The 25,231-nt window shown below is 37.8% G+C and overlaps 1 protein-coding gene and 2 non-coding genes across 3 annotated transcripts; 1 reads left to right on the top strand and 2 right to left on the bottom strand.

The window, feature by feature from the left end:
* Positions 1 to 17,071: 17,071 nt before the first annotated feature.
* On the top strand, positions 17,072 to 17,144 carry TRNAE-CUC (transfer RNA glutamic acid (anticodon CUC)). The gene has a single exon. It is a non-coding gene; the product is annotated as a tRNA-Glu (tRNA).
* A 900-nt stretch (positions 17,145 to 18,044) lies between these two features.
* TRNAL-UAG (transfer RNA leucine (anticodon UAG)) lies at positions 18,045 to 18,124 on the bottom strand. Its single transcript has one exon. It is a non-coding gene; the product is annotated as a tRNA-Leu (tRNA).
* A 2,518-nt stretch (positions 18,125 to 20,642) lies between these two features.
* LOC149182662 (uncharacterized) lies at positions 20,643 to 24,329 on the bottom strand. Its single transcript, XM_089414624.1, has 2 exons — positions 22,496 to 24,329; positions 20,643 to 22,333 (listed from the first exon to the last, which is right to left on the bottom strand). Exons 1-2 carry the CDS (start codon positions 24,327 to 24,329, stop codon positions 20,643 to 20,645), a joined length of 3,525 nt encoding a protein of 1,174 aa, XP_089270750.1.
* Positions 24,330 to 25,231: the final 902 nt, after the last annotated feature.

Here is a 25,231-nt window from a genome sequence, read left to right as displayed (position 1 = left end):
GAGGACTAATTGTGTTAGATTCAAAATGAGATCTAGTGTGCTTAGAAGGTGCCAATTTGATACAGTGGAGTTTCCAAGTGAAATATTTTGACCTATCTAGACCTTTAATCACCTTAAAGGAATAGGAATAATATCATTGACCCAAGAAAACTTAATGAAATTTGAATCCCTAGCAACGGCGCCAAATTGATGTTGTATCTCTGAGATGATAATGGTCAGCTATCATGCCAGGGCATCTAAGATAATTGTTTTAGGGGTTTTGTTTTAATTTGGAAGACCAATGTAGGAAATAGATTTAAAATAGTGAGGCCTAACCCTTTGAATAATATTAATATCGAAACAAAGGGCTGCTATTGAAATTCACAAGTGGTGAGAAGAAATAGAGAGGTGGTATGACTATCACAATCTTCAAATTGAAGATTAAATAATCATAAGTAAGAAAACCTTTAAACTATGTTGAGAAGGTTTAACAAAATATGCTTAAGCTTACAATAGATGTTGATGATATTATGATTTAGAGGGAATTAATAAAACAAACAGTTTATGTAATGCATTCTCTTTATAAATGATCTTCAGAATCTTATAAGAATAATTGAAACACAATTACTCCTACTTGGTTATCTTTGTAAAGCATAAGAACATGAAGAAACACTATGAAATAAAATTGGAAAAACTTACAGAAAAACGAAAATGTATGAATCAGAATTTAGAATGCATTTGCTTTTGTATTAATGATTCAGAAAATTCAAGTACATTTAATGCTTAGAAATGCTTCTTCAAGGGTGCAACCCTTAATAACTCGTGAAAGAGAGTAATTTATACAATTTGAGAACTGAGAAAATATCTTAAACTATTTTACAAAAATAGATAATTACAAAATCAGGAATATAAACTGCTAGCCAATCTGGCACTAGTTTGGTGCTGAGTTGTTTGATGACTATTACTGAAAAAAATTGAAAATCTTTGAACTTGTGATGATTGTTCCTGTAAAGGTTGAATGCTATTTGATCACCCTTTAGTCTAGTAAATTAGTTAATACTTCCTAGCGCTTCTTATCTGGGATAGATATTTTGGTTACCCTTCTGTAAATTTCATCCATCTCTGTATACTTCGTGAAAGTGGGTTTTACTGGAAATATATGCCTAATCTCATCTAAAATGAAGAAGGTGTCCCTGAGTGCATTTAGCACCACTCTTGGTGTTGTTGCACCTCTTATGTTTGACACTGAAGTTGCATTGGTGCCTACCTCTATAAGCTTTTGAACATAATCCTCAATAGGCATTAATTTGTCATTAATTACAAGCATAGAGGGCAAACCCTTGCTGGTCAAGGGTTCAATCCTACTAAAAAAATGTTGAACTATTGTATTCACACTGCTGCACTTTTCTTCCAACTGAAGGATGAGGTTCTTCTTGGTGATGATCTTCTTTACTTCCAAAATAGTTGTTGTCCTGTCATTTATCCCTAATTCTTCAAGCTCATAGCTGTCTTTAGAGTTGAGGAACTTGATTATATCAGAAGCAATTTTTGGCATATCCTCAAGTTGTTTAGAAATAGTTTCAACAACTTCCTGAGCTTTCTCTAAGAGGTCTTTTTGATCAAACACTATCTTGATATAGGGCTAGATATCCTTAATTGCTTCAGTAATTTCTTCCCATGGAATTTCTCTTGCCAAACCCAATTTGTTTCCAATGTAAGATTCTTTAAGTTCCCTCTGCAATGTTTCAATCTGAGCTTTTTCTCTCTGCAACTTAGCTGCATGTGAAGTGTCTGCAACTATTTTCATATGTTATAACTCCTTGAGTTCATTTTGCAACTTCTTGATTTCTCCTATCTGAATAGACAGGTTCTAAATAGCTTCAGCAAGTTGTTCAGCTCCTTCTGTTGCACCTGTAGTTGATGTTGTGGCTGAAGTAGAAACCCTGGTTACAGGGATTGCTGCAAGGGGTACTATATCCATTTGAGTTTGAGCTCTTTTTATAGGTTCCTCTTTATCCTTGACCAATTTCTCCATCTGATCTTCCATCTGTTTTATCTGCAAATTTCGTTCCATGATGAGCTTCATCATGTCACACTTATGAGTTTCAGTTTCTTCAATATCTTTAGCCATTTGGTCCTCAGAAGCTGACAATTTGAGTTGTTTCCTTAATGCTGAAAGCTGAGAATTTTTCTTCTTCATAAGTTCTTCTGCAGCATTTATGTTGGAGGGATCATATCCCATCTTCAGCACCAGATCTTCTAAAGATTTGATATTTGTGTCCTTTGCCAATGAGGAGACTTTCTCCAACTTGAGCTATGACTGTGTGTTTGCTAAGGTAACCTACAATTTTGAAAAACTCATAGCAGTATGAGTTAAAGTAGAAGAAATCATCTGTCTTGTTTGTTTGTGCATCTCAATTTGATCAATTGGATGCACATCCTTTACATTAAATCCAAAAGAGATATGCTTCTAGTAATGTGCAGTAGTCCTAGGCTATGGAATCTGAGCCTGCAAAAAAGCCATTTGCATTTTACCCTTCTCAAAGTCAAAGACTGAAAGAAGTTTGGCCTAAGAGTTGGAGGAATGTTTCCAGAATTGTGTGTAGGCATTCAACTTCTACTCTTCATTCTTATTTTTGATCTCACTGAAAACATGAAATATCCTCCTCCTTGTCCTTTTGGATGCTTCCACTGGTCTGAATTACCTGTTGTTCTTGAGAAGTAGTGGAACGAGTTAGGGACTAGGTAGACTATCCACCAGACTGTGTATAGGCCATGGTCTCTCCAAGCCCATCAAATGTGGTTTTCTGAGACTCATGTGTTGCACCAACAGTCACAGAGATCCTTGGTCTCTTTTTCCTATGCACAATCCTAAAGCCCTGGCTTGATGCTTCAGTTGTAGGGGATGACTGTTCTTCCCTTGCTCTTTTAGTTGTCTTTTCCTATGCAAGTGGAGTTTGCACATTTGAAGTGGAAATTGCCTACTCTTCAGCTTCTTGGAGGGTGTTCTCTGTCCACTCCAACTGATTTTTGTATTGTTCTATTTCTGGCTTGGTTGTGTGGTGATATGATGTAAACTTGTTTTCCACCCTAAGTTCAAAAATCACTCCCATTGGGTCATAAGACCAAGTGAAACTGAGACCAAAATTCATTTCCTTTAGCAACCTATCTGCTTCTTCTCCTGTTTCTCTGGTATTGTAGATGAATGCACCAACCTGAGCTTTGAGCTTGAATTGAGATTTCTTTTTTTCTGCCACAAAGTGTACTTCTTTTGCATTTAACCTTTGCCTAATATATTCCAATGCAAAGATTCTGATGGGGATGTACTTGGGAAGTTTGTAGGGTGGAAGCTCACAACCATAAACCTAGATTTTTGTGTAGTTTTGGTAAAGATACCAATCTCCTGTTGTGGCTTGGTCGACCAGCTGCAATACTTTGACAATCTCATCACTGATTCTTGGTACTAGAGTACTTCTCATAAGACTGATAGTTGGATGAATAAACAATTATATGAACTGTTTATAGGTAAACTATCCTTTCCTTTTCATTGCCATTATAGTCCAAAAGATCATTGATTTATGATTTCCTTCCTCATCTAGCTTCTGTAGGGTAAATGGAAAATTGTCTCCCTGAAAATATATGAAAAGGTATACAAGTATTGAAGCATACTTGAATGCTTCTTCAGTGTTAAACTGTACACATTGCTCATGTATGGATTTAGATAGGAATTGGCTGAAATTATAAATAACAGTGGGTTTGGAATCAGTAGAAAGGATAGAAAAGAAACCTAGGATGGCCTCTAGAAGTGTTTTGGATTTCTTTTAGTCTTGGAGCCATGCAACCTTGCTAAACACCTATATGTGACATGTCACACGTGAACTGTACTTACAGATGGCCTTAAGCCCATGTGGGGACTAGCAATTTAGATCCCAAGCCTGTGTATGTATGTATAGGGGTGAGTCTTACTGCTATATGTATGTTTTTGGATAATGGGAACCGAGGAGCAGCCATGGTGGAAACAGGTGAAGGAGCTAACAAGGTCCTTCCAGGAATAGAGGGGCTCTCCACTTTCATGAGTGGTTGAAGTGAACAAGTGCCTTCAGACAGAAGGTATTACGATGCCTTGCCTAGAATTGGGCCAATTGTTGATATCCCTTCTGTGTTGGAGTAGTAATGGGCTAATGTTATGGAATTACATCGAGCAGGCTCTGGCGTCCTGGTTGGTGCAGCCTATGCAGATTATTGCCTCACTAACCTCCAGGGTTATTCCCCATCGCCAATCTCAACCAGAGGCTTATAGACTTTATATGGAACTCCTTAGTAGATATGCCTTTTCTTTAGTGTCAACAAATATGGCATTGGATTGTGCAAAGGAACATAACAACAGCGTTGACAGCCTTTCCAAGGAGGCCACGCTACTTCCCAGAGGACAGTGGATAATTCATGAGCAGAGGGGTACTACACAGTACTAATATTATCACAGACCATACATAAATCAGATATATCATTGGGTTGATGGAACCTAATTTTTGATGGTTTTTCCGGTTATATATGATGTTGTATATATCATAGTTTTTATTTATGAGATCACCCTGCGTGGTGTATATATTTTAAAACATGGTTTATGAACATATATAAATAGACACAATCTGGCTATCACCCTGCGTGGTGAATTTTTGTTTGTTATAGCCATTCACAGGAAGGGGTTTTGTTGGTATTTATGACATATATGACAAAAGACAAGTAATGCATATGCTGTCAAGCATATACTATATGTAATTTTTCAAAACTGATGAAAGATTACGATTTTTCCATGGGAAAAAGAAAAGAAACCTAGGATGGAATCATTAACATATTGATCAGAGTTATGACCAAGTAGATAGGACAAAATAGTGGCGATTTTCTTGTTTCTATCAGGGAACATGGATGAGTCATAAGGAGGGTTTCTTTTAGGCAGAGGACTATCAATGGCTAGGAAAAGTTCAAGGGTCTGGGATCTTTTAGTAAAATCCAGTTTCTGATAGGCTTCTATCAGGCTTTCAAGGGAAAAAGGATGAGTTGGTGCAACAGTATGGGCTTGCAACATCTTTTCAATGGACTCAGTATTGATTAAACAAAGGATTTCTCCTCTGGGTGAAATGGTTGCTCTTTGGCTGGGATCATAGGATTCATGGCATTTCCTAACAAATTTAGGTGCTCTGTGTATCTGAGGGAAAATGTAGTGGGGAAAGAAGGAGTACCAAAGTCCTATTTCATCCGTCTTATAAATTAATTGATCTTCCATCTAGCAATAAATTTCATATAAATCAAATTGAGAAGAAGTCTCAATGATTTTACAATCCTTGTCTAACAGGGGGGTATGGTGGAAATAAACCTGTGGATGTACAAGAGGATTTGGGATTTCTGCAACTTCTTTTCCCTTAGGAGGCATTTTATCAAATGAATTTGTAGACTGAAAATGATGGAAATAGAAAAATTGGTCTGAAACAAGGTGCTTATAGTAAAACAGTATGACTAAAAAAGAGACAAGTGGACCTGGATGTCGGCTTTCTTTTGAATAGGAAAAAATAGCTTCTTAAGTGTCAGATCATCTTTGAGATGTAAGGAGGCAAACTGTGAGTGATCAATTTGGTCACAGGAATGTACTGTGTAACCGTTTTCATGGAGGAACAGGGCTTTTAATGGAAAAATTGGAGTGAAGTTGTTGAATGAACAGTTAAAATTGCATTAATTATCCAACGAGATTAATTAATGGGTCTTTGGGACATAAATTCGTGGGAGATGGTGAATTGAATGAACAACGGATAGGCAACAGTTGATTGGATGGAGAAATGACGTGGAGCGGACATGGATGGTAACATGGAGTGGCGGTAAACGGTCGCATGTAAACCATGTTTGGGAGTAGCTTGAGGTGGTAAGTTGTTTCGGGATTTTTAGTCCCGAAAGACTAAAATGAGGCTAAGGTGGTTTAAGGTGGCAGTTTTGGAAACTGCTCACTTCGAAACACTCCCCCCACCGCCCCCTCTCCCCCCCCACCCGCCACGATTTAAAGTTTGGATGAAAAATGAGGTTCAAGGAGGGATGTGGGCCATCGGATGTTGGGGGAGCATGTGGGATGAAAGGTAAGGTGGAAGGGATTTAACATGTGAGGCGGAAGTGATGGTGGGGTCACGATTTTGACGGATGTGACAGTTTGATGTTATGGTGAATGAATGTTTGAAGTTAGGATATTGCAAAATACATTGGTACTAAGAATCCATAATTAAATCAAAATGAAACATCGCATGTAAGAATTATCCAATGTTACAACTTAGGATAAAATCCTCGCATTCTCCATTAATTTCTCATATGTCTACCTACCCTTTATACTCCTAATATTTCCATTTATTCATTCAAGTGCATTTAGGCTAGCAACTCAATATTTCCTTTTAATGACTAATCTACCTCTATCCCTTATTTCCTCCATTATCCCATATTAAACTGTTGAGCCAATTTTATTCGCTACCTATTGCTACGTATTGAAAAAAATTAAATCAAATCCAATCATGCTTAAACTGTACAATTGGATTAGATGAATTAGATGTGGCATTTAAACAATCTGCACACAACCTTTATTTGCAAAAATAAAATTGACTAAGAGTAGTCGCATTTGGATTTGCAACACTTTCAGAGTTTATTGTTTTTTTCTTTTCTTTCTAACCTAACATTTATTTGTGCCTTCATTTTTTAAGGCATCTATTATAACATTTTATGTGATATGGAATTATTCATAAAATATCCCTAACATTTTTTATTTAATATTCTTTTTGTCCATATCCTAACTTAACATTTTTTGAAATATATTTTCATTTTTTGACTAATTGATACTAACTTACCAAAACCAAAAAATGCTACAATAGAGTGGTTTCTGTTGATGAGTGTTATCGTTTCGACTTGCCAAGGTCTTTGCACTTGAAGTGGCCTTCTAGTCACACCATCCTCGATTAGGTTTTCGTTGCTTTTGGGAGCCAGATGACCCATTTGAGGAAGGGTAAACATGCTAAAGATGCCCTGGTTGCTGACAGAGTCTACACCTGAAAGTTATGTCTTCACAGCTAATGGTTGACAGAACTTATTTATACCCCACTTGAGGATAATAGGCATTTGTTCAATCAGATTCAATTTAATAATGTATATACAAACCAGTGTGGTGAAACGAGAAGCCAATCTTTCGATGTATATTTTGATGTAGTGGACCAGCGAATTACCATTTTTTTCCAAGATGTCTGACGGAATCCATTGCAGGGGTACATTTGGGAGCCTTATCCGTACCAAAGGAGTGAGATATTTCATGGAAAGAGGTTTAAAGTCCGTAAACCATGGTTGTATCGAGAGACCTTCTCAGCCCTAAAACCATGGCCCTTGGTTGAAAACCCTCTATCTGTCTTCAAGATCTTTAAAGACTACCACAAAATATCCTTCTGAACAAAACAACAACTCTAACTTCTGGGACCAGTTCTGATGAACCTAGTCTTAGAGGGTAAATATTAGGGACCAAAAACCATTGAAACGACATATAGTTGTCTGATGCTTATAATTTATTACCTTCATCATTGTTAAGATCTCATTCACCTCAATCGATGGTGTGTCTACTTAATTTTCCACCACGAAATCCTGACCTAAGATATTCTTTAGTTTCTGAGAGATAGAGTATAGCTTAGGACATCTTTGAAAGATAATGTTTTAGATGTCGAAGATGCCTCACCACCTCTGGTACCTCCCCTCAAGCTTTTCGCTACAAATATAGTGGCATCCCTTATGAGTCTATAATTTTTGGGAGAATTCCCCAACATCAGTCTTCTCCCTTGGTAGAGAAGCCTCACTTCTTCCTTCGAGATACCCATCTACTAATGGATGTTGTTGGCCAAAGCTCCCACAACCTCCGATGTTGAGACCATGAAACACAAGGAATCACTAAACATGGATCGAATAAAAATTGGAAATTTTTTCCACTCTAGGTCCCCAACTCCCTTCATTATCTTTTCCAGCATTGATTGGGGGATTTTTTCAACCACTTTGCATGCTTTACCAAACCCCCATTGAGAATTTAGTTCAGGCCTTTCAACAATGATTTTGCTGACATCCTTACCATTATTGCAAATGTTAAAACCAAAAACCCCCCTGCACTCAAAGAACCCTCTACAACCACTGGTGGACAAATCAAAAAAATATTTGTCTAAAGTTGCATCTAAAGTTCCACTATAAAATCCAAGATGAGATTCTCCGCCTTAACCATGCTTCTCCACAAATTCCACTTGAGGAGTGGCAGTGGATTTGAGAGCTTCCATGAAAACAATATTCACCGCTATAACCATCTCTTCTTTGGCATTGTCTATGATATCGGGATCATGCTCATCTATGGCAGTCGGGGAATCATCCCCCTCCTCCTCCTCTTTGTGCCTTGATAATCTAGGAAACCCTTGGTAACCTTATGCAGGCCTTAGCTCGAGACGTCCATACTCTTGGTGGAGCGATATATCCCCCAATCTCTAAATTTTGAGATCAGCAGAGCCACATAGAAGCTCAGCAGCAATGATGGAAGCAATGCACAAGCCAGTGCTAACCCTAGCATTAATGGCAGTGTTATAAAAATTCCAAATAATAGGTTGGTTCAGTGAGAGGCTTTAAAAAAAAAATTCTTAATATAAATATGTTAATCATATTATATAAAAATATAGCAACTAAATTTCATGTCAAGATAACATCATAATATAATACCCAAGTTCAATATCAACAAACCCTCATAAATATTTTGGTTTTACATTGTACATATTGGTTTTAGCTATAACAATAATCTATAGCAAGGGCATTCTCCATTTGGAGTGCAATACTTACATTAAAATACATCATATTAGTAACACAACTTGTCGGTTAGCCTAAGAAGAATGATATTTCTAGATACCTTCAAATTGCTAGCTAAAGATGACCTCTACAATAAATCATCAGAAAGTGAAAACTTCCAAAACACCCAAAATTTTACGAGATTTAATTTACATGCTAATTATACATCATGATAATAGACTAAAATAACTTAGGTAGATCCCATGCATATATCCACTACCATTCCATTTATATTTGGGACAAGGCGCTGAGGAGAGTTGCTTGAAGTGCTTGCTAAAGAAGGCTCTAAACATTGTTAACCAATAAAAAATTGAAGATCTTCCAATTTATGTTGAATGGCAAATATTTCATCCTATAAATTTGGTATTAGAGTACAATGTTTAATCATAAATTCCATAGATTATGTCAAACTAAATGCCATCTAATTATGATTGAACTAAAGGGCAAGAATCTCTTCTTTAATTTTTAAAACAGGTCCTACTGTGAAACCTTCAACACTCTAGAACCAGTTTCTAAATTCATAGTTATGAGGAAGATTCCAAATAACCCCTACTCAACTCCCTTATTTTAAAAAGTTACTTGATTATCAATTCCATTAAGGACCAAAAACCCCTAAAACACCAAAGATGATATAACATAAATCTAGACACCCTTCCTGGTGATAAATAAGCTACCTATGGAACAAGTAATAGAGCATAAAGTATCCTCTACTAAATTCAAAATATCTCTAGAATAATTTGTAAAGGCCTAGCCCAATTTTGATACTAAATTGATATGATTCTTATTTTTGAAATACCAAAGCATGTAATAATGGAAAGAAGAAACACAAGATCAAGACTAGAGGATATCACCATTAGAAAGATTATGTGCTATGGAAAATTGAAATTTGAAAAAATAAACAGATCTCAAACCTCCAAAAGGCTGTTGTGATGGGAATAGAATTATTTCCCTACCTTGATTGAGACACCAATTCTAGATTTTTCTATACCATGTGTGGCCAAATAATGTTTCCTATGGGAAAAAATCAAGAAAAAGAAATAGAAAAAACACCAATAACCACCCTTAGCTATTCCTGAGTGATATTGCTTCCACTTTCATAGGCTTAAATCGCTATTATATTTCACGAGGTATTCTGATTGTTTCCAACCTCGAGAATCTTCACCTTCCTTGGGCCCAGGAGCACAACCAACTAGATGAGATTCTAGTAAGTGAGTAGCATTCCTCAGAGCTAATAACATTGATTGAAGATCCTAGCATAACCACCTTTAATACTTGATCCAACAAGAGATATCAACCAAATTATACCTACCTTGAGATGATAACTATACATGGAGGAGGCGAGAGAGCCTTATTTCAAGGAAAAGGAGGATCCCAAGGATAACACATGCCATATATTGATCAGCATGTGATTTCTTGGAATCCATGATAGGTGCTATTTAATTAAAGAGGTAGTTGATGTTATGAGATTCCAAATTGAAGAGCCTCCTCAAAGATATGATGGGGACTCCAAGCAATTCAAAAGTTCCTCTGAAAAATATTTTAATCTAATGGTACTTTTCCATTTTTCCTCCTTTTGAGAAATCAAAGTCCATACCAATTTTGCACCAATCACCAAATTCATGAATGAGGGATATTTTAGACCTAATCCCCCATGGAATTTTGGGTATGAACACATGCCTATTTTACCAAATGAATTTTTTTAGCATTATATTTGCATCCTTTCCATAAAAAATTACAAATTTCTTGTTACATTTGCAAATGGATCCCTAAAGGGGCTAGTAGGGTGAAAATTGAAACAAAGGAAAATAAGATAATACAACTTTGATTAAAGCCACATCACCAACAAGGTTGAGCCATTAGGAACACCAATAATCAAATTTTGATTTAAATATAAAAATAATTGGGGATCAAGAGTGATGAGAATGAGATTCCACACTAATTGGGATGCCCAAATATATAAATTATTTACATGAGTATGTTATAGAGAATCACATAATTCGCTTTAGTTGGCCCTGAAGATATTTATTGACATTCCAAGTGTAGTTCTAACTTTTCTCTTTATTTACCATTCTTTCGAAAGCTTAGACAAAATTGTCTAAAACTAACTGAAATAGAGAGGTGCCTCTGAGAAACAAGGTATTATTAGAAAACTGGGCATGGTTAATATTTTTGGTGCTTCTTTGAAATAAAATGCCTAGAAGCAACTCCATTCTCCCTTCATAATCCAATATTCTACTCAAGGAGTCAGCAATTAAAATGTACATAATAAGATACAACAAAAACATTTATCTGATGCCCCTTAAAGCTTTTAAAAATCCTTTTGGTCCTTTATTGATCAATGGGGATATCCATGGGTTATAGATGCAAGACGATACCCATTGAATCGCGTTTTCTTCAAAGCCAAATTTCTTTATGACAATAGAGAAAAACTTATGGTGAACCTAATCAAAGGCCTTGCCCATATATAATTTAATGATCATTCCTTCCTCTCCTCTAACTTTGCTTGAATGAATTGTTTCTTGGACAAGGATGATGTTGTCCACAATATGTCTATTACTTAAAAACCCACCTTGATTTTCATAAATTAATTTTGGAAGCATGGGATTAATTTGGAGAGAAAGGATTTTGGAGATCAACTTATATGACATGTTACACAAGGATATTAGATGAAATAAAGAAAATGTAGAATGATTCACTTCTTTGGGTACTAATTCTTAAAAGTAGGAATTAATGTCATCGGCAACATACTTATGCTTAAATGCATAATTTATCATTCTACAACATCAAATTTGATGATATCCCAACACTCCTAATAAAAATGATGCAAAATCCATGCTTAGTACTTTTTGTATCTCCTCCTCTGAAATAGAGCACAAAAGAGAGTCATTATTTTCTTGAGTGACCAATTGGGGAATGTGCTCCAACATGGAATGCTCAACTTCATCCTCCTAATTGTTGGGTTCCTCGTAGAGAGTGCTGAAATGTTTAATTGCTTTTAATTTTTCCCCATCTATAGAAATTAATTTTATAATATTTTTTCATGCCCTCATTTTGGCTTGATTGTGAAAAACTCAATGTTTTTATCCCCTTCCTAAAGCCACAAACTTCACAATTTTATTCGTTAAGCTTCTTCCACTCTTTATGCCTTTATGATATTTTTCAAATTCATTTTTTTTCCTCCAATAGAATATCCTCAGAGATAGGGTCTCATTCCATTCACTACTCTAAGATTTCTAACTCATTTTTATGCAGGAGAACTGGATTTTTTAGGTTTGAATGATTTTCTTGGCCCATTGCTTCAATGCCAAATTTAATTCTTTAATATTTTTTCTCCATCTATTGATTGGGGAACCAGAGACCCATCTCCCCCATGCTTTTGAAATTACTTCCCTGAATCCATGCATTTTAAGCCATAGAGGATTGAAGTGAAAAGGAAAAGGATTGTAATTCTACTTCAAACTAAATTCTAACATGATATGGCAGTGATCAAATCCACACCAAGGAAATATTTGAGAGGAGGCTAAAAAATTCTGAGCAAGAAAGGAACTCGTAGTTCAGTCTTGGTCCCTTATGTAGTTCGTCCTTGGTTCCTTTACAATTAGTTTTCATGTTGATTGTTAGGACTACTTCTAGTCCACTAAAGACACTTTAAATTTGTACTTGAGTCATCCTTATAATATTACATAGAATTGTATACTTTTCATATCTCTGAGATAGTTTGAAGCCCTTAGACAATGTCCAGCCCTTCGATCTTCTTCACAGGAATTTTGGCTCTTCTTGGAACCTTGAAAAAGGATAGTTTGAGCCCTTAGACAAGTCTAGTACTTCGGTCTTCTTCACAAGATTTTCGGCTCTTCTTGGAACCCTAAAAGAATGCTTCTCATATCTCTTGTTCTTCTTAGCCTTCTAGCTGTGATCACAGAGATTATGACTTATAAACAAGCCCATAATTATTTGGGAAAAAAAAATTCAATTGGATGGTTAAAATAAGCATCTTCTATTGGACCTTTTTTCATGGAAAGATCCTAGAAATTAAAAATTTGTGCAAAAGGAGAATTCATGGCCCTTCAAGGTGTGTTTTTTATGTTTCTCATCTAGCGTATCTTCTGCTCACCTTATTTTGGAATGTGATTCACAAGGTTGGATTGCAACTCTATATTGCAAGGAGTTGGTCATAAATTTAATGGCCATCATCTAGGTCACATATTTTTTACAACTGGAAAAATATCTATATGGGGAATTTTCAATACAAGCCTTTATTCAAAAAAGCATGGCTATCCCTAAAAAAAATATTTTGCAGAAGGTCTCGCTCGCATGAAAACAATGGAATCTTCCATAATGAGAAGGTGCCCCTTAAATTTGTTGTTAGTACTGCAATATCATTATTAATAGAACACCTTCACTCTCATTAGCTTAACAAGATTTATACACATTATTTCCTACTCATAAATCTTAGTTTCTTTTGAACAATTTAAGCATTTGTTAGTGGACATCCGACTCCTGATCGATGAAGAGAAATGGCTTGTCTTCATGATGAACTTTGTTATGCACATATTTATTGGTGTACTTGACTATTCTCCATCACCATTGTACAAGAACATTGTTGTTATTGTGGTTGCACAAACCATTTATTCATTGACATATGTGAAGTCTTGTTTACTCAGTTGTTTACATTCGACGAATTGTTCACTACTATATTATGGATTGTTTGGTATGGGATTGGTTACTACATAATTGTACCTTTATTTTCTTGGTCATCATATTGTTGAAGATGTGATTGGATTGAAGTGATGTGTCTTGCATGTAGGATGTTTTGGGGTGTGTGATTCATCAAAGGGAATAAAATATTTAGGCTGAATATGGATGGATGTGAGAGTGCCCCAGATCAAATTATATGCTTTTTTTGTGCTCGGGAAACCATCAGATATTCGACATTGAATGGACATTGTCGAATATATGACTCCAAACTGACGGAAGACACGATCGGATATCCAACGTTGTATCGAAGGGACAATGCGTCAGCACCATAACACTATCGTCGCTTAAACTTATTGTAACGTCGATTATCTGGCATTAAGTGGTCGAACATCTAACTCCATACAGATGGAACCAACAGTTGGATCCCGTCAAACTGGACTAATAGAACGTCGAATATTCGATGTCCAAATGTCAGACTTTTTGGCATCTATGGTGGTCGATATATGACGTTTATCCCATCATAAATATAACATATGTTGGCATCGTAAATCTGGTCACAAAGCATTGGACGATCAAAGACATTTTTGGCCACCTTTGGCGTCAAATGTTCAACGTCTATCCCGTTGAATATATGATGTTCAATAAAGTGTCGACTATTCGACACAATCCCACCTACGAAAATTATAACTCCAATGTGTCGAATATCTGATGGCAATGAGTCAAATAATCGATGAATGTACGTCGGATTTTCGCCCCATTTGTACTAGTGCCTTATAACATGAAAAATGTGTGTTACAAGGGTTGGAACCTGTGGTGGGACCTAAGATGTGAGTTGCATGACATGGCAAAGAGGATGACATGATTCCCTTGTGCCATGCCACATGGCACCTTGTTTTAGCCTTTCATGGGTCCAAGAGGGCTCAAATCATGTGGCACATAGCACTCTTGGAGGAGTCCATGTGGATGGTATGAAGTCACTCCAGTATTTTGTTTTGATCATGTCAATGCAAAGTCCTGGACTCCAAAGGTTTTGAGTAGAGGCCATGTGGGAACTACCTAGATTTTACACTGTGGAGGATGTGGCACGGTGGGCCAATGGACTCATCAGATTGGAGCAAGGAAGCCTCAGAGGTTGTTCGCATCACCCTAGAAGTGTAAATGTCAAGGTCATCCTAACAGTATTGGATGTGTTGCAAAAGGGTATTGTCGGGGTGATGTGGAAGGATAGAGTCGAGGGAATAGTTGTAATGAAGGTGTTGGGGTATGTTAGTAGCGGGATCCATGAGGATGCATGTAATCCTGGATGGTTCACCTTAGAAGATTTGACGGGGAACTGCAACAGGAATTCTCAGGATTTAATCTCTTAAATGAGGTGGCAGGGAGAGGCCCACACAATGGTTGGAAGGTTTAAAAAGGGGGTCACCCTTATATTATAGTAAAGACGTGAACCACAAAGAAAGGGTCATGACCTGATGTGGGCAGTTTTACAACTACCACTTGAAAATGACTTGGCATATGACTTAGACAACCACGTGGGCGCCACATGGTAGGTTAGATAATCTAGCACTATCTCATAGGTTAGTTTTCAAACGGTCATATCTTTTGATCCGAGAGTCAAATTGGAGCAAACTTTATATTGTTGGAAAGGTCTCAATGAGACGAACGCAATGATGTCCTCTGTTTTAGGTTTTGAGGAAGTTGAAAACAATGTTAAAAATTTTGGACCCCATTTCCACAACGGAATATTAGAGGTGGGGTCATCACAGTAACTTCCTCCTTCTACCCTTAGTAGGGGTTAGGGATAGTAAAGGGTATGTTACACAAGAGTGGCAAGTGTACTCATACATTAACTTGAGGTTAGTTGTTGGAGTGAGGTGGCACATGGAGTGATGCGTAATCAAGTTTTGGAATAGACCACTTGAATATGTACAAGAGTGACATGTGTACGCGTATGCTAGCTTGAGAGGGGAAATACGAAATCTCAAGATCTGAGAAGGTTGATGAACCATGTGCCAGAAAAGGTGTCCTAGAAAACATGAATACAATTGTTGGTTACCCATTCATTTCGATGGATGATAAGTTTTTTACATGGACTTCAACAATGCTGTTGAGACCAGCTTAATCTCTCAGAGTCAAGTTTTTGGGTGGGATTGTTAGGATAGTTCAAATAAGTTTGACTCCAGTAGAGTTAACATGTGTTGATGGTTTTCAAGGTGAAGGGTTATAACCATTATTTTTCCCGTGATATTTTAATGTATTTCAGCTTATTTAAAAACATCAAGACTTCATTAGCATTGGACTTTAAGGTAACAATAATCATTCAACAAGTTTTGCCACAAGAATTTCTAGGGTAAAGAATATCGTATCAATGTTATTATGTATTGGTTTATTTTCCTCTCTTCTTTTTATCAAGAGATCATTCGTCCATCCAATATATATGGTGACATTGACATAAACTATGAAGAAAACTTAAATAAAAACTAAAAATAAAAACAGAAAATTGTAAATACATCTTTAGATGGTAAATGATAAGCTCATAAACATATTGACATTGTAGTTGCGAGGTTGGCACAAAACCATTTCATGCATCAATATTGATGCAGTGTTGTTTAACGAGGTTGCAAATTTTCCTCAAAAATAATGGAAATTTTGGCAGGATTTTGGTAAAATCCTACAATTGTTTTTTGGAAATCTCGGTTACAACTATCAAGCTTCAAGATTTAGGGTGCCCCATGGGATTTTGATGGAGTTGAATCCATTTCCACCATAAAAACAAAATTCAAGCACTCTTACCATTAGTTTTTTAAAGAAAAATGACCAGACTTTTGAAAGTTTTGGTTCTCTAGGAAAATTTGCCACCCCGATAGAAAAAGCTTATTTATGGTTCAGCTCAAAGAATTGACTAATGAAGCAGTTCTCATGGAATCTAGAGAAAAGTCATAATCATTTGACTGTGTTTGCTAGTAGAGAGTTGTCACATACTTCCAATTTTAGATCTAGAATTGTAGATGTTCCGCTTCCGTTGAGAATTAAACACCAAGCAAGATCTTTGTAAGTGGCCAGTTTGCTGACATAAGTGACAATGAAAAGCAATATTCTCATAGTCCAGAGCCTACGTCCAGTGAAAATCATGAAAATGATCAAATATGATTAGTGAGGTAAAGTTAATTTTTTAATTAAATAAATTTTTATTTTGATAAATAAATTTTAAAATAGATAAAATTTATTATATTAGGTTATTATTTGATTAAAAACTAATATACAATATTAAAAAATATCATTAAATTAATGAAATATTTATTTTGAGCTTTTCCATATTTCATAAAACCATAAAAACATGTTTTAATTGAATTTTTAAATTAAGCGAAATCGCAATATCCTATCCCGTAAGTATCAACTAAGATGGTAAAATGAATTTAAAACATTGTCGTTATTACATCTTTTCTCCGTCGATATGAAGATCCTATCGCGATTCATTTGAGTGATTAATAACTAAGTCCTAAGCACAGAAAAATCCGTTGTAGTCTAGTTGGTTAGGATACTCGGCTCTCAACCGAGAGACCCGGGTTCAAGTCGCGGCAACGGAAAATAAAGGTTCCCCTTTTCCGCATGATGGTTCATTTTCTGTGTAGCTAAACTTGGTAAGTTTTATAAACAATGCCTCTCAGGAAGAATCGACGTTCGGAGGACGGTTATCTCTCTGTATAAGCTAAATTGGCAAGTTTTGTAAGCTAAGGCTCAGGAACAATCGCATTAAAGCATCATTTCATTTCCTGTTACCTCCATCGACATTCAAGCCATCCACATCCATCAGTCGGACCGCAAGTTAATACCGTCGAATTGGCCATACACTTCTTTCACCAAAAGTTTCACGATTTGGATGGAAATTTTGTTGAATTCCCATGAAAACTTGCTGGCAAAGCCCTAGGCATCGATGCATCCAGTGATTAAGAATGTATTTGTTGTTAACAAGAATCATTTACAGTCAACATTCTCTACTTAGAACCATTAAAAATTAAGAATGATTGATATGGAAATCAAAACCTAGAGCGTGCGTGCGCGCCAGTCCTATTTCAGATCCCATTGAAACATAAATGCAGTCTGAGATGCTGGGAACTGTTATTTCCCTTACAGGTTAGAAGCATTTATGTTTCAATGGAGTCTGAAATAGGAAACATAAATGCAGTCTGAGATGCTGGGAACTGTTATTTCCCTTACAGGTTAGAAGCATTTATGTTTCAATGGAGTCTGAAATAGGAACTGCGTGCATTTAGTACGTAATTCAGAATGACAACTGTAGGATTTGAAGACAGGCCTCTTTGCACCAGAGCCCTAGTTCGTGAAATTACCACCCAATGCACATTAAATTTAGCCCTAGTTAGTGAAATTACTACGCAATGCAAATTAAATTGAGAGATTATCTTACTAAAATAATGATCCATGTGGAATTCAAATCCTTGGGGATGAAATTAACAAGCCATTTAAATTGACAGCTGTGGGATTTGAACCCACGCCCTTTCGGACCAGAGCCTAAATCTGGCGCCTGAGACCACTCGGCCAAACTGTCACTCGCATTAAAAGCATTGGGAGGATCCTAACACAAGAATCTACCGACGACTTCTGCATTTTGACCAAAAAAAATATTATTACTTTAGTATTTTGAATCTCCTAATGTGATCGAACCACTGGGTGCCATCGTTAGGTTGCTGGTTCGAATCCGGCAGATCGAAGTTTCTCCTCGTCAATTGATAATTGATTTTTCCTCTGCACCAGCGGCCGCGACACCAAGTAATCTCATGCCTCATAACTCTGTATGTCGGATATTTAATGATTGTGGGGATAAAGATTAAAAATTATAATGATTATAATTAGTAAATTAGAATAGGTTTAATTTAATTAGGATTTATTAAATATTTAATGACATCAAATTCTTTAAAGTTTAAATGTTTTTTATAATATAAAATTTGAAGAAATGTTTACATCTCATTAAAATAGATTTATATTGATTCTTTTTATATATGTGAACCATAGTTTTTTTAGTTTCACTTGTTTTATCTATTTATCTAAATAATTATTTACTTGAAATATTTTAGTTAAGGTTGATATTGAATTTTTTTATTTATACTTAGTATTAAATGAATTTAAACATTTACTTCATACTTCGTATTAAAAATTGAATAAATTAAATATATCTCTCATTAAAAGTAATTTTTTTTTTATTCAAATATTTTTTCTTACCCTATGTATTAAGTTGATATACAATTATCTATGGTTGTATCTATGTCTGAGGCTTCACTTGAGAAACAGCAACTTAAGAGCATCTAAGAAATCAAAATCACTAGGGGCAACACCAACCATTAACATGACTGGATTTTTGTCCACTAAGTTTTGAACCCATGACCTTCACATCATGGAGTAACTTAAGTACACCCCATCACAGTATATTCTAGACTAAGTGGACAAAAAAACAAATATATTTTAGTTTCAATTATTTTATGTATTTATATATATAATTGATATTGAAGTATTTTATTTGGAATATTTTACTTACTACTTTATATTGAAAATTGAATGAATGTTAAAAATATTTTTTTTTTTTTGACAAGATCGGCTGCTATATATTGATTGAAAAAGGGAATAAGGCATGAAGCCATACATAGATTGCTTCGAGAGCATTACAAATCCAAGGAGAAAGCATGAGGTTCCTGTCCTTGAATTGATTTCTATAACTTCTAGCTAAAAAACATCTATTGCTACTATAAATTCGGACATACTGGTGGCACCAAAACTTGCATTTACAGCACATAGTTAATCAATGTCAATACGACTAATCTGTCTCGCTGTGGAATCCTCTGGGTTCTGGTCTGCTTCCAATGGCTTTGCACTTGAGGATGATGATTTATCTTTCTGCTTTGCTTCCATGATTTCCCTTAAGATTGACAGCGATTCCTCAGCGTGTATGCATCTATTGCTGAGTCCGTTGAACTGCTCATGAAGTGAATGAACTCGGTGGAGAAACAGGTTCATTTCTGTGCGGTATTTGCTGTGTAAAATTCTGAACTGCTCGTCAAATTTGGCTTCCAGGCTCCGGATCTGTTCAGCGTGCCTGGCTTCCATGTTCCGAACTTGATCTTCCAATACCCTTTGTTGAGCTCTGACCTCTTCGAATTCGGCCTGAAGATCGCGGCAATGAAAGCATTGCTCAGGACGCTCCATCACTACTTGGGCTTGGATTCTCTGAGGGGCGTTTTCACTGTGGTGGGCTGCTAACTCCTCTTTGCTGCGGGGGATGTGCTGAACGACAATGGAGAAGAATAAGAAGGGCCGGATGATGATGCGCAGGGTTGAAGGAGGAGTACTGAAGGTTAGGGAGAATAAACAAAAGGGGGTCGTGCTAACAGCTCTCACTTTCTGAGTGAGAGAAGGGGAATAAAAGAGAGGCTGGATGATAGCGCGCAATTTTGAAAGGGAAATACTGCAGATTAGAGAGAATGAATCAGAGAGGGGCGTACTGAAGGGGCAAGTTTGAAAGATGGAGGATGGCCAGCAGAGGTGAAGTAAATAAAACAGAGATTGATGAAAGAATGGAGCAGTAGTTCTCGCCTTCCCACTGAAACTATTCCTGAAAAGCACCACGATAAAGATTAGAGAAGAGATAATCAAAGCAAGGAATGGCGATACCAGAGATTGATTTCGTCTTCGACTCTGGACAAGTGCGCCTTCTTCATTCCAGCGAAGCTGCTCTTGCTCATAGCAATGAATGACAAGTCTTTGCTTTCCTCTGCCCGTATTTATGGAACGGAACCAACCATGGCCTGAAGGCATTGCAGAAGTCGGATCCTCTGTATTATTAAGATATTTTCCTAAATCTCTAAGTCGATTTGCTGGAGCAGTGCAATCGTTCTTCCGTCCTTCGCTGAGGTGATTGTTTTTTCTCGGGATGTCAGTTATTCTTTGAATCAAGGCCTGAATGAGACTGTTTATGCATTTCATACTCTCTGTCAAGTGTCCTGGGACTGTTGTAACCATGCCCGTCACACACTTGCTGGATCTGCGTGCCTGGGCAAAGTCAGGGTCGGCCTGCTTCATGGCAGAGGCTGGAAAAAATCTCTGTGATTGTGCCTCAATGCACCTTCCGGATGTCCAACTGCGTTATTCGCATGTTTATCCGCTTTCCCATTGAGCGTGCGAAGGATATGGCAGAATCTGATTTTTTCAAAGTGTTTGGTGAGGAGATTGATGCGTTGGATATGTTGCTGAAGATTACTGTTTGGAGATCTCCGGTGATGGTTCATGAGGCCAATGACTATGGAGGAGTCTCCTAAAACTAGAGCTTTTCTAATCCCCATGCTTTTTAATTGCAACAACCCTTGATACAGTGCGAGAGCCTCTGCATTATTATTTGTTTTTTCCCCCAAACTCCATTCGTAGTTGCAGATTTCTTCTCCTAATTCATCAATGATAACACCTCCTGCGCCTGCTGGTCCTGGGTTGGACTTTGAGGCGCCATCAAAGTATAAAATTGGGCAGTTGTTACTCTGGATCCACCTCTTGAATTCCTGGGTTGGTAGTCTAATTTCCCATTCCCTGGTCTGATGTTGATGCTGTCTGTCAGTTCTCTGAATACTCTGTTGATGACCTGAACGACCTAGAATATGCTTGATCATTAGCCTCTCCTCAACTGAATAGTCTTTTGCTATAATTTTCCCTGAGTATTTGGCTGCCATCGTCTCCTGCGCCAAGAGGTGAGCATTGTTGCATGTCTTCCAAACATTGCCCTCTTTGTTTTGAAAGATTTTCTTGTTTCTTGTGAGCCAGATTTTCCATAGAAGGTTGTGAGGTATGATATCCCAAGTTCTTTTGACTATCTTGCTCCTTTTATCTTTCCAAGGGCAATTCCTTCTCCAATCTTGGATTGTCTCTGCAATGTTTTGCTGAGGTTGCCATGTTATATTGCCCAAGTTGGACATGATGGTCCAGCATTTCTTCGCGAAGATGCAATCAAGGAATAGATGGTGGATGGTTTCCTCCTCAGAGCAACAATTAGGGCAGATTGAAGGTCCATGTATCCCTCTCTTTCTTAGGTTTTCCGAAGTGAGGATTCTGCCCTTTAACAGCAACCAGATGAAGAATTTGACCTTGGGGATGGCCTCACATTTCCATATTGTTCTCCATTGATTCCAGACGGGAGTCTGGTAAGTGTTGTTGCAAATGAATTGGTAGCCAGATTTGATGGTATAGCTTGAGCCCGTGGGGTCCCATCTAAACCCATCTGCTGCTCCTTTTTTAATGGGGGCTCTGTTCTGAAGATTTTTATGGAGGGCTTGATAGCTTGATTCCAAGTGTGGGGGAATAACTGGAAAGTCCCAGCTAGTCCAAGCTCCAGTATCAGCATCCCATTTTGAAATTTGGTCCAGCCTCTGAATGCCTTTGCTGTTAAGATAGAGGATGAAGGGAATGGCTTCTTCAACAGTATTTAGAGGTTGGAAACCCATTATTTTATCAGTGGCATAATTTATACTGCTCCCTTCCCCCGGAATCTTTGAGGTGTTTTGAATGAGAGTGGGGATTGCTTTCTTACAGAGGTGCCAGATTTTGGTAGAATCTCTATTGGGAATATCAGTTTCAAGGAGTCTTTGTCTATTGTCAGAGAGATATTTGCATTCAATGACCTGTTTCCACCAGGCTTTTGGTTCATTAATTAGCCTCCAAGCCATTTTAATCCCGAAAGCGAGATTTAGAATTTTAGGAGCTCTGATTCCCAACCCACCTCTATCTGGAGATTGTATTACGCTTTTCCAATTGACCAAATTGAATCTATTTTTTTCTTTTTTCCCTCCTTGCCATAAAAAATTGCGGAGGGCGGTTTCCAGCTTATAGTGAAAAGAAGCAGGAGCTTGATAAAGTGTGAATCGGTATAAAGGTAAGGAGGAGATACCTGATTTGAGCAAAATTAGTCTGCCAGCTGGGTTAAGCCATTGAGTTCCCCATTGCTGAACCTTCCTTTTGACTTTGTCTATTATTTCATTCCAGGTGGTGGCTTTTAGAGAGCCCATGGTGACCGGCATCCCAAGGTAGGTGAAGTGGTCCCAGGTTGCTTTGAAGGCAACTCCAAAGATGTTAGCAATACTGTGGGCTGTTTGATTGGAGATGTTCCATCCATAGATGCAACTTTTTTGGAAGTTGACTTCTCCTCCTGAGCACGCCATAAATTGATCGAGGAGGATTTTGAAGCGCCTTGCTATAGTAGTGGATGCCCCACCAATAAGCAGAGTATCGTCAGCAAATTGTGAGTGATTGATATTTTTCACTCCGTTTCCAAACTTGATACCAGAGATGAGGCCAACTCTTCTGTTGTGTTCAAGGGTGCTGCTAAAGGATTCAGCCATCAAGATGAAAAGATAAGGGGAAAGAGGGCAACCTTGCCTTAGCCCTCTTGAGGATTGAAAAGCATCACAAGGGCGGCCGTTTATGAGAGGCGAGATCCAGGGGCCAGAGATACAAGCGGCAATGGTGCTGATGAAGGCAGAATTAAATCCCATTTTCCTCAAGACAACGAACAAGAATGAGTGTCTTACTCGATCGAATGCGTTGGCTAAATCTAGCTTAAGAACGAAGCCTTTCTCCTGCCTAGATGTGCTGGAGTGGATAGCTTCTTGAACCAAGGTGATGGTGTCATGAATTTGCCTGTTGGACATGAAGCCTCCTTGATTTTCAGATATAAGGGAAGGGAGAAGAGGCTGGAGCCTGGCTGCTATAATTTTTGCAAAGATCTTGTAAGAAGTGTTACACAAAGAAATAGGTCTAAATCTGGAGAAAGAAGTGGGGCGGTTTTCCTTAGGAATGAGGGCGAGAAAAGTTGAATTTGTGAAGCCCCCCATTTTCTTTTTCCTTTGGATTCCTTTCATCATTTTAACAATATCTTTTTTTATCAAATGCCAATGGTCCCTGTAAAAATTTATTGGGAAACCGTCTGGACCTGGGGACTTGTCTGGTTGTAAAGTCCAGATGGCTTTTCTGATCTCCTCCTCTGTAATTTCACTGTTTAACCTGTCATTCTCCTCAACAGAGATTTTTTCCGGAAGATGCTTAAGGAAGGCCGAATAGTCAGCGTCTCCTTGGGTTTCTGTGAGGAGACATTTGTAATGGAGGAAGGCAGCTCTTTTTATAGATTCTTGGTCATTATGCTGGCTGCCTTGACTATCAGTAATAGTGGTAACATTGTTCCTTGTTTTTTTTGCTGTGGCCTGCTTGTGAAAGTATGCCGTATTTTTATCACCTTCCTTTAACCATAATTCTCTTGACTTGATCCTCCATTTGATCTCTTCCGCTCTCTTTATTTGAATTAGCTGTCCCTGAACCTCCCATTCCTTACTTTTCAGCTGATGAGTGAATCCATGGTCCTCTATTTGTTGGTGGATCTCTTCCAAATCCTGCTGTATTTTTTTCTTTATTTTTTCTGGCTCTTGATAGCTGGCTTTTGCCCAATCCTTGAGTGCCTTCCTTATGTTTCGAAGTTTTGTTTCCCAAATATGAATTGGGGAACCTTCAACGTGTTGCTTCCAAGTTTCTTCTATGATAGCCTCGGCCTCAGCGCTGTCTCTCCACAAGGGATTGTACCTGAACGGAATTGGTCCCAAATGAGCGTGGGAGTCCAGCGTTAAGAGAATGGGGAAGTGATCTGAGGCTGTGGTACTGAGAATTTTGGTGTGGCCTGCGGCAAAGGAGGAGAGAAGGGAAACATTGACCAGTATTCTGTCCAACCTTTCCATAATGTTGCCTGGTCCCAATCTTCTGTTGTTCCAAGTATATTTCCTATTTTTTGGAATGATATCCATCAGTTCATGTTCAGCCATTATCATTTCCAGCTGTCTTCTGGAGGGGTCGGGGGTGAAGGTGCCCCCCCTTTTCTCATTCGCATGAAGAATTAAATTGAAGTCTCCAGCAAGAATAACATTTGGGTTCTGCTCCTTGTCTATTTCTTCCTTCAATTCCTTCCAACATTGTTCCTTTTCCCGGTAATGGTTGGGGATATAGACATTATAAATGATGAAGTCACAGCTCTCTTCCTTGTTGGTAAGGTTGGTCCTGACCCAGTTTTGATTGAGGACAAAGGATTTGCAGTCCCAGTACTGCTTATTCCACATGGTTGTGATTCCTCCAGAGGCTCCTCTGGAGTTGCTACTGGCCCCTGAGAAATTTTTTTGGGCTTCTATAATTATTTGCATTTCGCTCTGACTTTGCTTGGTTTCCTGTATCAGAACAATTTCAGGTCTTTCTGTTTGAAGAAGATCTCGTAGGGCAGTTGATTTGGAGGGGTGCCCCATACCCCTGCTGTTCCAAGATAAAAGCTTCATCATGAGGCGTTCGAGCGAGGAGGTGCTCGCCTCTCATGTTCTTTACCTGCTGTTTCTTTCTCTTGTGAACCTGTAATGAAAGATTCCATAGGAGTTTGGATCCCTAGGGCTATGTCCTTTTGCGTGCTTTCTTCCCGATGCTGCTTGGCTGACTTTCTGCCTGGTCCAGGTTTCTTGTGGATATCACCGGAGGAGCCAAAGTCTTTGGAGGAACTTCTGGTGGTTCTGAAGGGGGGAGGATCAATGACGGGCTGAGAGGGGGTCGAAGAAATCAAGGGGGGCTCAATCAGATTCGGAGATGGCTGATCAGTCTGAGG

This window comes from Pinus tabuliformis, chromosome 3_2, assembly GCF_031772625.1.
Source record: "Pinus tabuliformis cultivar Carrire ecotype Pingquan chromosome 3_2, CPIR1, whole genome shotgun sequence".
Taxonomy (NCBI): domain Eukaryota; kingdom Viridiplantae; phylum Streptophyta; class Pinopsida; order Pinales; family Pinaceae; genus Pinus; species Pinus tabuliformis.
This window is presented reverse-complemented; position numbering and strand designations above follow the sequence as displayed.

Bases quoted from the DNA above. Each gene is read 5' to 3' on its own strand.
- LOC149182662 (XM_089414624.1), bottom strand. From the start codon at position 24,329: ATGGAAAGGTTGGACAGAATACTGGTCAATGTTTCCCTTCTCTCCTCC. The intron at 22,334-22,495 runs GTATCTCCTCCT...TACAATCTCCAG, and splicing joins ACTAATTTTGCTCAAATCAG to ATAGAGGTGGGTTGGGAATC.